This window comes from Tribolium castaneum, chromosome 3 (assembly GCF_031307605.1).
Source record: "Tribolium castaneum strain GA2 chromosome 3, icTriCast1.1, whole genome shotgun sequence".
In the NCBI taxonomy this organism is placed as follows: domain Eukaryota; kingdom Metazoa; phylum Arthropoda; class Insecta; order Coleoptera; family Tenebrionidae; genus Tribolium; species Tribolium castaneum.
The window spans coordinates 20,414,739-20,429,769 of record NC_087396.1 but is presented as its reverse complement, the minus strand read 5'-3'; the positions used below and the strand labels follow the sequence as shown (position 1 = coordinate 20,429,769).

The 15,031-nt window shown below is 34.9% G+C and overlaps 2 protein-coding genes across 4 annotated transcripts; both read left to right on the top strand.

Moving 5' to 3' along the window:
- Window positions 1-618: 618 nt before the first annotated feature.
- LOC100141926 (galectin-4) lies at window positions 619-5,726 on the top strand. Of its 2 annotated transcripts, XM_001809004.4 has the most exons (7): window positions 634-805; window positions 859-947; window positions 996-1,203; window positions 1,733-2,095; window positions 3,252-3,398; window positions 3,457-3,627; window positions 3,677-5,131. In XM_001809004.4, exons 1-7 carry the CDS (start codon window positions 782-784, stop codon window positions 3,713-3,715), a joined length of 1,041 nt encoding a protein of 346 aa, XP_001809056.1. In that variant the 5' UTR covers window positions 634-781; the 3' UTR covers window positions 3,716-5,131. The 2 variants fall into 2 exon arrangements, with proteins under 2 accessions (XP_008198170.1, XP_001809056.1); XM_008199948.3 differs by lacking the exons at window positions 3,252-3,398; window positions 3,457-3,627; window positions 3,677-5,131 and adding an exon at window positions 5,195-5,726 and having other exon boundaries at window positions 619-805.
- Window positions 5,727-6,280: 554 nt separating this feature from the next.
- On the top strand, window positions 6,281-14,015 carry LOC655014 (uncharacterized protein). 2 transcript variants are annotated; one of them, XM_961482.5, is made up of 9 exons: window positions 6,281-6,596; window positions 9,374-9,554; window positions 9,603-9,742; window positions 9,797-9,926; window positions 9,983-10,257; window positions 10,308-10,426; window positions 10,478-10,750; window positions 12,577-12,734; window positions 12,782-14,015. In XM_961482.5, exons 1-9 carry the CDS (start codon window positions 6,401-6,403, stop codon window positions 13,554-13,556), a joined length of 2,247 nt encoding a protein of 748 aa, XP_966575.2. In that variant the 5' UTR covers window positions 6,281-6,400; the 3' UTR covers window positions 13,557-14,015. The 2 variants fall into 2 exon arrangements, with proteins under 2 accessions (XP_966575.2, XP_008198169.1); XM_008199947.3 differs by having other exon boundaries at window positions 9,794-9,926.
- Window positions 14,016-15,031: the final 1,016 nt, after the last annotated feature.

The window sequence follows — 15,031 nt, the reverse complement described above, 5'->3', positions numbered from 1 at the left end:
AAATATAGTGGTGCTATTTTGCTTTTTTCAAAATTTTTGAAGTAGTTCAACACACATTCTTAAAGCCAGAACAGAACTGTAAAACTTACAGGTCTTTGACTTATCAATTAGAAAAATATTCAGAACTTCAAGAAATCTAGACACTGTGTAATATATCAAAAAATTAATGTGAATCACATGTGAATTTGGTTCAAGGTTGCCAACCATATAAGTGGAAATCATGCAAGGTAAATTTCCCAAACTTTTTTTTATTTGTAGTTTCCAACAAAATGCATACAATAATTACAAAAATGAGACCACAGAATAATAATACAAAAAAAATATAACATTCAAGGATTCATAAGGTTATGATTTCATTGACAATAAACTTGTAAACATCATTAATTCATTGCCTGGGCGAATAAAACTACAAATTTTTGTAATTACTTGCGTTTTTGATAAGTCTTAAAAATAGTTATAACCCGGTAATGCTTTGGTTTCCTTAAAAGGACGAAAAACATTTGACGTCACTTATCTCAAAAATCATAAATTAATCATGAATAATAAAGTATATTTAGGAGAAATATACAGTCTTCGCTGATACCATCATTTTATTACCAAATAATTATGTTAAAAATAGATTTTACCTCATCAGTTCTCTAACCCCGCCCCTGTATAAGTTGAAAACTACATTATAACGCATGACCTCGCTCATAAAATATGTGAAAAAGTGCTCATTTTGAAGTATCTCCGCATTAAAAGAAAAACAAAAAGTTATTTTCTCGCTCAAGGGTCGTAAAAAATGGATAAACCTATAGTTAATCCGGTAAGTGATGAATTTGGCTGTAAATTCCCAAAACTGATTTAACCTAATTCCAGCAAATCCCTTACTCGGGTGTCATTCCTGGGGGGTTACAACAGCACAAAATGGTCCGCATTCAGGGGGCTGTGTCCCAACATGCGGACAGGTAACCCATTTATAAAAATATAACGAAACATTTAATTTAAAATTGCAGATTCAATATCAATTTTCAAACGGGCCCCAACAGCAAACCTAAAGACGACACGGGGCTCCATATTTCAGTGCGTCTGAAACAGGGCTACATTGCCAGAAACTCGTACATTGGGGGCGGTTGGGGCGACGAGGACGGCAAGGGGCGGCTCCCCATCGGCCCCGGCCAACAATTCGAAATTCTCATCTTGCCCGACGTTCACGATTACAAAGTGAGCCCCCATGACCGTGCATGACGTCATCTTAATTAATAACACCGATCAACAATTTGCTCCGCACGAAAAGTAGTACCGCCCCCCAAATTTTAGTTTTTCCGTGAAAATCTCATATTTCGCAATTTGAAGCGTGGAAATGTTTACGTAGATTCACGTTGTCATTGATAATCAATTAAGAAGTAAGAACTTACCAGTGGAAATTGTGAAAATTCCTTGAAATTTTCAACTTGATGTTAAATAACCAAGAACAAATCCACTAACACACAAACTATAAACGATTATTAACACTTTAAAGACGCTGTTAAACAAAAATAATCCAAAATCTTTAACGCAAAACGTTTTGAATTCAAAGACAAGATCACAAAAGATGACAGGACCGAAATCGGCGGAGGATTACAACCGCGAAAATGCTGCCAACTAAAGTAGGCACTAAACAACCCTCTTGCCCTGTACCCACTTAGTGATTTTAATGTTGTTAGGATATTTTTTTAATTTTGTATTTTTTTTTTGTAAAAAATAATTTCAGATTGCTGTTAACGGACAACACTTCTGTGAATTCCCTTATCGCATCCCTCGGGATCAAATTTCGCATTTGCTGATCGATGGTGACGTTATTATTACGCTGATTTCGTGGGAAAGCACGTCAGCGTCAGCCCCACCGGCAGAAGGGGGTGATGTCTCAAGGCAAGTTTCGGGGGTGCAGAGCCAGGGCAGCCCCCAGGGACCGCCTGGAGGTGGGTATGGACCCCCACCGCAAGGCTTTGGGGGACCTCAAGGGTATGGACCTCCACAAGGGGGGTACGGCCCACCCCCTCAAGGGTACGGGCCTCCACCCCAAGGGTTCGGCCCACAGGGACCCCAAGGGTACGGACCCCCTCCACCGCCAGGGGTAAGTGTGAAAAATAAGGTATTGAAGGCCTATGATTCTAAAATTAGGTTTGTAACACTGGATAAAATGGACGATTTTTTCTACGTTATTCAGTGTTGCCAGTGGGCATGATAGTTTAAGCCACTGTTGCCAGGTGGACCTATAATTATAAAAAATCCCAAGAGTTTTCTAAACAATGAAAAAAATTATAATAGGAAATATCAATATTTGACCACTTTTGGCTCAAAGTAAAAAAACAATTTTTTATCTCATTATTATTTAAACTATGAAACAACAAAATTTCCACAGATTGCGTAAAAAAGTTTATAATTTGTCTTAGATATTGTCTTTAGTATATAAATTGTCTGAAACTTTGCGACACTGGTTTAAGCAAAAAAAAATCGCATGGTTCTTACTTTTCTTACTTTTTATTCTGGCAATAGAGTGGTAGGAATGTTTCTTATTTCAGCTATAATTAACCAATAAAATTGTTCTTTTAAAGCACTGTGATTGGCTTATTATGACTAGCTGGAATCAGAGGCCACTAAGATTTCTGCGTTCTCTTCGAGTAAAAATTTCTATCGCCAAGTTTTTATTTTTTATATTACTAAGCGTATTCTTTTAGAAAAAAAAAACGTAATCACACTATTTATGAAATTGTTTAAACTCTTTTCATTGATATTCTGATATGTTGATTGAAAAAAAAGCAATCAGAAAAGAATTGGCGCAGTCGGTAGGGTACGATTTTTTTATATTTCAAAAAGTTTTCTTATTCGATTGTTTGCAACCCTACGACGAGAAATGTATTTCCTTGACATATATTAATAAATTTGTTATCAAACAACATTTTTTTAACTATTTAAAATAAAACAAGCAATTATTTTTGATGACAACATTTTTTTAACGTGGCCATCTTACCACTTTAATCAGAAATTTAATTGAATATTGACTTAGTTACGTGTAATTATGATTTTAAGTTCTATTTTTGTAAATAGTGTAAATAAAAAAATCTCTGAAAGGAGTTCCAGCTTTGTTAAAAACGCAATTGCATGTGTGTGCATGGCTTGTGGGTTTTTTCGCTTTTCGTGTCCAGTGTTGGGTTAATTCGGTAGTGTTAACGTTTGGTGTGTGGGTTAAATTTCCCCGATTTTGATTTCGGTTTTTCTGAAAAATCTAGCAAGAGTCTCAGTCCGGTTTCGACCACTTTATGCAATCAGCACAATCAGTTCTTGCTGAAGCAATAGCAAGCGGTGCTGCTGAGAAACTATTAAGTGGTATTTTGAGTCCGAATCAGAATCAGCAGGGCTTCTCCCCTCAGAACGCAGTGAGTGTTTTTGTCACTTTCAGCGCAAAAAATCGGTAAAATAATTGGCGAATTTTAGCAATACGGTCAATATCCCCATGGTCCCCCTCCGCAGCAAAGATCTCAAGATCAGCGCGGTGGGTTTAACATGCCTCAGGTCGGGGGTGAAGGCTCAGTAGGCGGGTTTGGAAGTGTTGGTTCGTTTCTTAGTAATCTGGCAAGGGATGTGCTTCAGCCGCAGCAGCCCCAGGTCTGTGAGTGGTGTGTGGGAGGCGAGGAAATAATGGGTTTGTTTTTAGGGTGGGCAGAACCAGTATGGACATCGGGGCCAGTTTTAAACTGTTTTATTTATTGTGGGTTGCTTTATTTGGGTTGTGTTTTTAATTTTGTTTTTGTTGGTCTAAAATTCTTACGTGTGGTTTGTTTATTGAGTAAGTCACGTCGCACAACTTATAGCATGACAAGTTTTTTAATTAATTAAAATTGGTATTCTTATTTCTGTTATTGATTTAGGTATTTCCAGTTAGCTAATAATTTTCTTGAAAAAATTTGTAGTCAAAGCATTGTCAGTTTAAAAATCAATTTTGCCTTAAATAATATAGTGCTAACTCAAAAATATTTCGATCTTATGTTAGTATTATGACATGTAGAATAAGCTGCCAATGCCTTTAATTGAATATGTATTAGTTAAAGAAACTATGTTAAAAATCGTAGGAGTGTTTGTCTTTTTTTGTATTTACAGTGTACATTTTTATGTTATTATAACTGGTTTGTACTAGTATTATAGTAGTAGTAGTAAATACTAGTAGCAACTTGCAACTAATACTCTGTAGCTGAACTTAGTGCCTTTTGAATATTTTTATCCTCAGCCTGTGTAATATAAATCATCAGGATAGCAGTAGATGCAAATTTCTTCCAGCTTGTAAATTATTTGCAGAGTATATCTCAGGGAAAAGTTACGAAAGAATCTAATTATTAGTGATCACTAATGGTGCTTTATTATTTTATTTTTTTATAAACATTTTTAAACTAAAAATTAACATCTTTGACGTGAAAAAATATGAACAACAATAACGTCAGTTGCTAGATATACTATTACAAAGAATGTAGAATTTTTTATTTTATGTGTAATTAATGAAATAAGTACAGTGCAACCTCGATGATCGATTGCTTCACAGAAATTTCTACGAATTCCTTATCTTTAATTTGTAAAAAATTTTTATTATAATAAAACATACAGAAGTTTTGGCAAAATCAGGAAAATAGACAAAACACGTAATTTTTTTACTACTCAGCTATATATAATACCGGGTGACTATAAAAAGTTGTCAAAACTATATTGGCAACACTTAAGTTATTGGTACATTTCTCTATGGGAAGTTTGTTAAGAAAAGTCCAGAAGCAGTTTCTAATTTTCGTATCTTTGTGGGTTCGGATAATCGATGTCGTACTATACTTTTGTAATCATTCTATTTTATTGAAAAAATTAATATAATTATGTAAATTCTGGCAGTAGCTACATAATTTTTTATCGTTAGTTTAAAGTTTTTATCGATAATTGTCGAAATAATTGACTGGTGTGGCGCCTTTTCCCAGAGATTAGTTTTAAATAAGATTTTGTGTTATTGTTCAACGCCGTCCAAAAATGAGATTATTTTTATATTACAAAATGTTACTCGTTTTTAATCGTATAATAAAATTATAATGAATGTTTGTGATTATGCTTATTACAAATTAAAAATATAAAAAGCTTGGCTTAATTTTTTATTTCAACATTTATTTTACGTAAATTCGCCAGTATGAAAAAATGGTTTCAGGTAAACACCTCTATGCCAATGCCCCCTTTACCCAATTCGATGTCACACGGCCCCCATATAGGAATGCCACAGCCACACCACCCTTCAATGCCCATGCGTGGAGGTGTAGGTCACCATCACCACCACCACCATAAACCTCCTTACCCAACCCAGCCGGGATACCCTTACCCAGGAGGGCCAGGTTACCCTTCATACGCCCCAGGATATCCCTACGGCCACCACAAGAAAATGAAAAAATCGAAAATGAATAAAGCAATGAAGTATGGACTGCCTATAGGTGGGGCTGCCTTGGGGACTTACGCCCTGGCCTCAGCTTTGCACCGTAGCTCAAGCAGCTCCTCTTCGTCTTCTTCGTCGTCATCGAGTAGCAGCAGCGACTGATTTATTTTTAGAGGCTCAGATTTTGCTCAGAGAATCAAGGACTGCGCTTGAAAGTATTATCCAAAGTCAATCAAAGTAAAATTATTTGTTAGTTGAGACTGTTTACGTTTTGTTGTAGAAATTATTATTAAATTATCTTAAAAGTTAAGAATAGTGTCTTTATTTTAATCCACGTAATTACTTTCACCCTTCAGAAAAAACATTGCCTTACCTCTTTATTTTTGGATATCATGGATTTGTACTGTTTTATCTCAATAAAAATTATCGATAGTTACACATAAAGAGCTTTATCTTTTTGTTGGTACCTTATTTAATATACAGGCCGGTTTTTTAAAAACGGCAGGCGCTATAGACAGTTGATTATAAAAAAAATCGAGTATAGTTGATTTCAACATTTAACAAAATTAAACAAATTTTAACGAAGTTTAAGCTGATGCTTCTGAAAATTTTCTAAATGTTACAGTTCTATGTTATATTTATATGCTTTGACATTAAAGAACAACAATTATAGTTTAAAGAAATATATTTTTTGGCATTAAATTTGAAGTTTCTTAGAAATTCTTAATTAATCAACCCTAAAGGATCCATTTTTCGTGAAAATTTGCACTTTTCCTCCCCTGGGAGCGCAATGGTTTGAAATGGGCAAATTACCATACCTGGTGTTTACCGCACATGCGAGACATGATCCGCTGAACGTTTAAAGCCATGCTCGCTCATAGACAGCTGATTGTGACATATGTATCCTCTTGACGTTTCGTAGAAAATCAACGGAATATTATTGTCAACAAAGTGCAGTTTTTGTGAGTAAAATATAAGTTTTTCTCGATGGCTAAGCCTTCGCCACTAAATCCACTTCGCCACATAATCGAAAGACAATACAAAGACAATGTGTTTATTAAGAATAAAATATTCAAGGAACGGTTAGCAAAGGCGAGAAATTTGTATAGAAAAGATCTTTTGGCCCATTATGGGTGTGTTAACGCCATCGAATTTTCAGCCGAGGGAGACCTTCTGGTTTCAGGTAAGTCGAATTTCCACTCGCTGAGATTGATCCGATTCGAGGAAATTTTATTTTAATTAAAATCGCCGAGAGTGCAGGTTAGATGGGATGTTTGCACACTGGTTTTGCAACTTTGTAGTGCATAAACCGTGCTTGTGTCCCTTTATTTTACTAACAGGTGGGACGGGACTGGAAATTTTTAATTACGACCACAACGCGACAGGAACTCTACAGATGTCCATTTGGATATTTCTATTCAATACCGAACCCTTGTTTTATTACAAATCCAAATTTTCTCGTATCTGTCTTAGACCATTTCCCTAATAAAATAAATATCACACGAATTTTTTTTCCCAAACGAGACCGAACAAATATAATTAAAAACAACGTAGCGATCTTTAAAATTAATTAAGGGCAAAGATCTACGTAACAGCGACAGAAAGACAAGTAATGAATCAATGCCATTTGATACGAGTCGCATTAAAAGAAAAATGCAATTACTAAGCTTCTATTTTTGTTTTGTGACAAACAAGCGACGAAAGGGTGACTCTCAAACGCAGTTTTGTTCATTTTTTGGACGTAGAAACCGTTTGTGTAAAACTCGTATCATAAAAGGAAAAAATATGACGTGTTTAAATACCGGGTTATCAGGAATGACTGTGTGAGTTGGCAATACTGGGGTGACTATAGACATGTAGCTACAGCATTGAGATTAAATAAAAACCATAACTTAACTTTACGTCAAAAAATCACAATTTTCTTATTTCTGTCGTCAACTTAAACAATCCTCCTGATTACCTCATACTTAAAGTAAATGCAAATTCTGTAAAGTAGGTCAAGGTTGCAAGATCGTATTCGTTGTCAATAACCAAAATTTTGATGGTTTTTGGAAACATTTAACGGAGAGATAAATTTAAACCTCAGTTAAAACATAGCAACGCCAATTAAATTTAACTAAAGTTTAATTAAGTAGCAGAAACCGGGCCTTAATGGTCTAACACAGTTTCTTCATAATTAGTAAGTTAATAGTCGAAAGTCAGGTCAGGTTAGGTCAGGTCAACTGTCAAAAAATTGTATAGTTCTTGACAACGTCAGCTAAACCGACCCACTTGTCCTAAGTGATCTCTGATTTTGAAATTAAGTTGTCAGCATTGAAGAATGTATTATGTTATGGCTTTTGAGATCTAAAATATTTATTTTAATGTTCATTTGTGTGAATTTTTTTTTTTACAAAAACTCGTCTACTTAGTAATGGTCATAGTATTTTGGACGTGTCCTTGCTTTGACATGTACTGAAAAATTTATTTTTGATTTTTTAATAAAAAACGTCTTGGTCCTAATTTATTCAAAGTTGCGTATTTGACTTTGGGAACATTGAATTAAATTTTATCGTCACGTTGGCAACAGAATTTCAATCTAAGAGCCCTCTGGTGAACTATTTTGAACCGTTCTTTGCGAAATTTGCAGTGATTTCATTTAATTTAAAGAGAATTACGTAAAATTTGATTTGAAGGCTTTAATTTTTGGTTTTTGGTTGAAGTACTGTCAAAAATCGATTCAAAAGATATGAAGGTGACAACACACTTTTCTACCTTATTTTTTTTGTACCCACTTTTCCGAAACGTGTTATGAAACAACGAATTTTAAATTGTTACATTTAAATTTTTTACATAAAAGTGTTTTTTAAGTTAACAATGCTTTCGACTTTCGCCACATCTTTATTTTTCTGGTAATAAGAAAAAACAATAAAAATTAAAAATTAAAAAAAAATAATTTAATCAGAAAAAAAATTACAGAAATAATGAGCTTTACTTTTTTGTTTTTCAGTTATTTTATATGCAGCAATTGTTTTTTTGTGAAATTGGCACCTAGATACAAAAATAAACAAAAAACCATCACCCTTTAGCCTTTACAAAGTAAAGAAAAAATTAAAATAAGAAATAAAGCTTTTTGTGTAACACTGTCAATAACTTTTGTTATATTATTTTATTTTTTTTTTGCTTTATTTGAATTTTTCTACATTTACCTGAACAATAAAACACTAACGAAAAATGTCAGTTGTCATTAAAATAAAAATGACGTCATTACCTAAAAAGGCATGACGTCAGAAAAGTGATTATGGTGTTAAAATAAATCATTGAAAAACATAAAATCGACCGGTTTGAGGATTTTTTTTGGAAAATGGCTCATAAAAATGATAATAATTTTTTGCATTACTTTTGGTTTAGTCTGTAGTTACATCATGACAACATAAAAATGTCATTTTACATTGACAGTGGCTGAAGCTTATTTAACTTTTCGAAAATAAAAGAAACTTAAATCCTAACTTTTTTCTCACATTTGTGTAGGAGTATTTTTGTTCACTTGTGCGTAATTTCTATTGATCGAAACAGTTTTTAAAAATCGAAAGAATGATTTTAATGCCATTAATGCAAAAATGTAAGGGTTATTACATTAAAAAAGTACTATCATTATCAGGACATTAACAAAATAAATAGTAGAACATATTTTCTGATATCGATTGATACGGGGTTAATGGAGGTCAAAGGTTCAAAACACGACTGATTTTGATTAATTCAATTATCTAATCATCTCTAGTAAATAAATAGTAGCCAAATTTTCACTAAAAAACTGGAAGATATTGAGCAAAGTGACAACATCCGATGCACATATTACATGTACAGTGCTTCTCAAAATTAACGACATTCCAAAGATGTTCCGGTTACCACTCCGGAATTCAAGGATGAAGAAGACATTAGAGAGACTTTTTGGCCATAATTAATGAATTTTTCGTGTAGGTGGCGATGACCGAAGAGTCCTGCTCTGGTCAATCCCTGCAGCCATGTACGGCAAAGGAACCCCCGTTGAAATGGAGACGAATCACAACAGCAATATTTTTTGTCTCGCCTTCAATTCAGGCAATACGAAAATTTTCTCGGGCGGTAACGACGACCAAGTTTTCATACATGATGCTATAACGTAAGAGATAATCATCATGCAGACAAATTTTGATTTTTTGAGCAATAGGGGAAACTTTGTCGGGAAACTGATGCACCGGAAACCCGTCTACGGGCTAAGCGTGAACCCCCAGAACGATAACGTTTTAGCAACGGCTGGAGACGACGGCAGGATTTTGTTGTTCGACGTTCGAGAATCTCCAAATTCTGGTACTTGCTTTACTGGGGTTTAAGACAAGGGGGTTGAATGTTTTGTTTAAGTAGATGCACTTTGTTTGGCAAAACAAAAGACTGGTTTTCATTCTGTGATGTTCAATCCCGTCAATCCCAGGTGGTTGACGACGGCGAATTCGGAGGAAGGGATTGCTTTGTGGGACTGCCGCAAACCCAAAGAGTAAATTTTCCAAAAAAAAATTTTGAGTTATACAATTAGTGTTTTTTTGGTGACAGGTTACTTATACATTACGACTCAAATGCGGGCTCCATTAGCGGAATAAGTGCTTGTTTTAATTCGGATGGTAGCAGAGTCTTGGCACTGAGACGGCGCTTGCCTCCGGTACTTTACGCAACTCAGAAAGAAAACGCCATCTGTCAGTTCTACCACCCCCAATATTACAATTCGTGCACCATGAAAACGTGCTGTTTTGCCGGAGACGGGGACGAATATGTTCTAAGTGGTTCCGACGATTTTAATTTATACATGTGGCGAATGCCACAAAATGACAGTAAGTTAAATATTTTCAACCTTTAAAACTTGATTAATTTTTTTGTCAAGCTGTTGAGTGGGGCAAAAGCCATTTGGTTCTGCGAGGACACAGATCGATCGTCAATCAAGTGAGGTATAACAAAGAGAATAATCTTATAGCGTCGTCAGGTGTCGAAAAGATGGTCAAGGTACGATAGTTATACACAAATTTTTTCATTTATTTAGGAAAAATGTTTCAGTTGTGGAGCTCTTTGCCAATAGGGACGTGGAAAGGTTCGTTGCAAAAAGAACACACCGATGCTTTTCGTTCGGTGTACACACATGAGGATTACGTTTATTTAGTGGGACGCAGTGGAGAGAGAATTTCGCACGATTATAGTGACCAATCGACTCAGGAAGATTCGAAAATGTTGGCATTTTTTGATTCGTTGATTCAAAGAGAGATCGAAGGCTGGGAATCTCCCTCGGAGAATTCCGATTTTTCAGATAGTGATAGCGATGGCCACGAAAGGGTACGTACAAAAAAACTATAAGAGAAATAAACAATTACAGACAACTGTCTAATGAAAGTTACGTTTAAAAACTTATCCAAAAGATATTATCATTATTACTGTATAATAATGATATATAGTAATATATGTATATAATATGTAATGATAATATATTATCATTATTGTACTCGCAGTTATCTATCTCAATTTTTTTGAGAACGGAATTTATCGAGTTTGATTGATTTTTTGCGATGTTGTAATTATGATTTTAATATTAACATAAGTGTTTGTAAATATCAGAAGTGTTGTGTTTCCCCATTTTTTGTTATTTGATTTTTTTAAAGGTAAAAATGAAGTTGTGGGATTGAAAAAACAACCATTTCGAAATTTTATTATCATTCCTGATTGCTTGATCAAGGCTGACTTCTAACAGATTTATTGTAATTACAAGATTTAGATAAAGTAAACAATGAATTATTTGCATTCTTTTATAAGGTGTTTTTCACTAAGTGGAAAAACGAAAAAAAAATTACAGTTCAGTATGATGAGTAGAATCCCGATTTACAATCATCCACAAATAATTTAAAATTTAACAGAGTAATAGAACACTTATTTTTCATGATTGAATTTAAAACCAGGATTTAGGTATACTTGAAATTATTTCAAATTTTCTGTGAGAGTCACTAGATAAAATAAAAGTAACGTATATTTATCTGTATTAAAAAAACAGGAAGATCAAAGGAAAAACAAAGAATGAAATGGTGTCAGATTTTTTTTGTATTTTATGTCTTTTCTGTTTTTTTTTTTAAATAATATTAAACATGTGCTACTGACGCCAGTTCTCAAAAAACCGTTAACAGTGTTATAATTTGATCCTTAATTAGAAAGAAACCTACTTACTTTTTTATAATTTAAAAGCTTTAATGAATTTAATGATAATGAGTAATATTTTAAGAGAAATGAAAAAAGAGAAAAAATAATTTTTTGCAGACTTATTTTATGTTGAAATCAAGTACGTATCTCCGTGTTCTTGGTATGTTACTGAAAAAGGCTTTTTGATTTTCTAGCCGCTTTTTTGAGAATATGTGTTTCATTTTATTCGAAATTTTATTTATTTATTTTTATTTTATTTATTTATTTTTATTTTATTCGACATCTTCAGTTTCTTTATAGTATGTTAAGGATAAAGGTTGTTTTAAGGTTATTAAGTTAATAGAGACTATTAAGACTATGTACTGTTACCAAGATATTACATAATAATATTCAAGCTATTTTGAGACTATGTATTATTTTCATTTATCAACAAATGTGAAGACTATGACTATGTTTAAAAATAAAAAATGCGGATTCTCATTTGTTAGGTAAGTTGAAGAAGTCTTTTTATAATCCAGAAAAAAATTAAAGACTTGTAAAATCATGTCTAGCGAGCCACTTTTTCCTAAATCTTTTAAAACTTCTGCAGCTCATACAGACTGTTTAGAAATGGTTGGTTGTTCATCAAGTTACCTACGAAATGTAAACGTGATTTGCCGCTAAATTAATATTATTGGTTATCTTTTCCACTTTTTTTAAAGTTTTATTCGGTCGATTTTTGCCTATTTTGTTAATATATTCAGCAAATTTTATTTTAGAATTTATCAATTTAACAGTAAGTGTTCTTGTTTGTGGAAAAAAGCAAAAAAATGGAAATAATAAAAATTTGCTTCTCGTATTTTCTCGAAAACGAAAAAAATAGTTACTAATTAATGTGGCTTTTTACCAATTTTGCGCATAAAATAGTATATGGTATGCAGCTTTGCCACTTAAACTATCGCTGTTACTTCTAATAACATGAGTTGTTTTTTCAGAATGTCCAAAGTCTTTTGACCGAAATGTTTTGCAACGGCAAAATATCATCCGAGGACACAAAGAAACACAAATCCAATCGGATCGCTCAATTGATAGCAAAAAAGCGCAGTCGCCTCGCCAGAATGGCACATGATAAGTCTTCAAGCCAAGTTTTACGGTTGGTATTAATGATAAAAAAACTAAACCCCCAAAAAAATCCTTTAGGTATCACTTGAAAGAGAAGAACCGCAAGAAGCGAACCTCGCAGAAGGCGAAAACCTGCTCGAAACTGAAAAAGAACGGCTGCACGAAAAAATCCCCGCTGTCGAGCCGCCACTCGGACAAGCAGCACAAGTTGGCCCCCGAGCGGCCCAAACTGCGCAAATACCGCACCCGGCAGAGCCTGCGCGAGAGCTGCGACAGCTCGAACAACTCCTTCGACGCGCCCAGCACCAGCACGGGCATCACCAGCTCCAGCAACTCGGTGTTCCGCGTCATCGAGCAGGACTCGGACGAGGAGGCGCCGCCCAGCACCTGCACGGAGCACGGCAGCGCGGAGGAGAGCAACTTCGTCAACATCCTGCCGACGCCGCTCAACGGCACCCACGACATGTACATAAACGTGCTGGAGATGAGCAGCGCCAGCGTGGTGACGGTGCGCAACGAGGAGCCGCCGGCGTCCACGTCGGCGGCGGCGTGCAGTGCGTTCCCGCCGTACGACACGGAGAGTGACTCTGACTTCGAGTTCGATTACCGCACGCCGGTGAAGAGGCGGCGAGTGAGCGCGTCGGACAGCGGGTGCGGGACGGGACCGTGCTCCAGCACCAGCCCCTACCCGCGCAGGGGCTCGCGAAACCACCAAGAGTGTTCTAGTAATGATTTGTACAATAACGAACGCGACTCCGAGGATGAGTTCAACTACGAAAAGTTCAAGAAGCGCGTCAGTAAAGCGCGGATTAATATTAGGAAACAGATCGGGGGCGAGTCGGATTCGAATTAAGTGCAGTTTTTATGTTTTGGGCTCGAGGGCGTCGGCGTAATTCTTTCCTCAATTTTGTGGCAGTTGTGCGAGAGAAACTGTGATACTTTCTGTGATACTATTCAACAACTCATTTCGATGCAATATTTTGAGCTCTTTCAGTTACAGGCGAATCACTAGGGTTTTACAGAGGTGAAATTTACATTTGTTGGGTGCGGGAAATTTACTGGGGACCCAATTATTGAGGAAAGACTTATGGGACTTGGTCGAGGCGGAATACTTTATTTATCTTTATTTTCATTCATTTTTATTCTATCTTATAAATAAAATTGTAGGCATAGTTCCATTTTATTGATTCTGTTTACAGTGGCATTTTATAGAAAATATCGTGTTGATTCTTTTTGTGAAAACTTCAATTTTATGTACTTTCTTTCATCATGTATACTAAAAAAGTATGATAATAAAATAATTATAAGGAAACGATTTTTTTTATTATAATATCCTGGGTCCTGGGCATTTAAAAGAACATAGCGCCAACAGAAATAATTTGGACAAAAAAATATTCAGGCAAGATTGGCGACCACATAAAAATTTATAAGTCTCTCCTGTCTTTGTCGTCGTAAGTCGGTCTTTTTGTCGTCTACAAGACGATTTTGCACGATCTATTAGAAAAAAAAAACGGTAGAATGCAGACATTGAATTGAGGTAGAAATTGAAAGTTGGACTCTTCTGCACTATTCGGTTTATTTTGATCAAAAAGCTCAACGAGTGCCATAAAAACATCGCAAAATTTTCATTCTCTTTCCAGTCTCTAGCTGATTATTTATTTATTTTGCTGGACATTGCATAACACTATCACGGTCTCACTATTAACCTTCGGCATAAATTCGTCCATAACCGCAATATCAACTAGGTTTGCGTCTTTTAAGTGCTTTTTTGAAAGTTTACATGACTAATAGGCAGTGACATTTGAGGAAATGAAATTTAGTAGTATCTTCGCCAAAAAAATCGGTGGGAATTTTAACATTTTTATATGGGAGGACTTTGCTAATTTCAACTTAATGTAGTATATTTCTAAAAACTAAGTTCAGAGACCAGATTGATTTAAAATTTTTGTTGGTCCAAAATTTATTCACCGAGCAAAACTCTATATCGCAGAAACTATGAATATTCGGATAATGCAAATTGAGTTATTTCCACTTTTTTGAGCTCTACTATCACCCTTTACAATATTTTCAATCTACAATTATTACACGTATTACTGTTTCCCAAAGGATTCATGTATTTTTTTTACAATAAATACTTATTTATTTCGTGATATTTTTTTCATATGTAAAGTAGAAATAACTGCTGAAAAACCCTTTTTTAATTTACCGTTTATAGCGAACTTCGCATACAACGAACTGACTTTGATGCATTTTTGGAGTTCGTTATAACCAGACTCCACTGTAGTTATTACATAACATGTTTGAAAAGTGCAATTTTCCGCATCAGCA

Coding starts and splice junctions, on each gene's coding strand:
- LOC100141926 (XM_008199948.3), top strand. CDS start 782: ATGGATAAACCTATAGTTAATCCG. Junction 806..858: donor ATAAACCTATAGTTAATCCG/GTAAGTGATGAA, acceptor ACCTAATTCCAG/CAAATCCCTTACTCGGGTGT. Junction 2,096..5,194: donor GACCCCCTCCACCGCCAGGG/GTAAGTGTGAAA, acceptor AAATGGTTTCAG/GTAAACACCTCTATGCCAAT.
- LOC655014 (XM_008199947.3), top strand. CDS start 6,401: ATGGCTAAGCCTTCGCCACTAAATCCACTTCGCCACATAATCGAAAGA. Junction 9,927..9,982: donor GACTGCCGCAAACCCAAAGA/GTAAATTTTCCA, acceptor TTTTGGTGACAG/GTTACTTATACATTACGACT. Junction 10,427..10,477: donor GTGTCGAAAAGATGGTCAAG/GTACGATAGTTA, acceptor AAAATGTTTCAG/TTGTGGAGCTCTTTGCCAAT.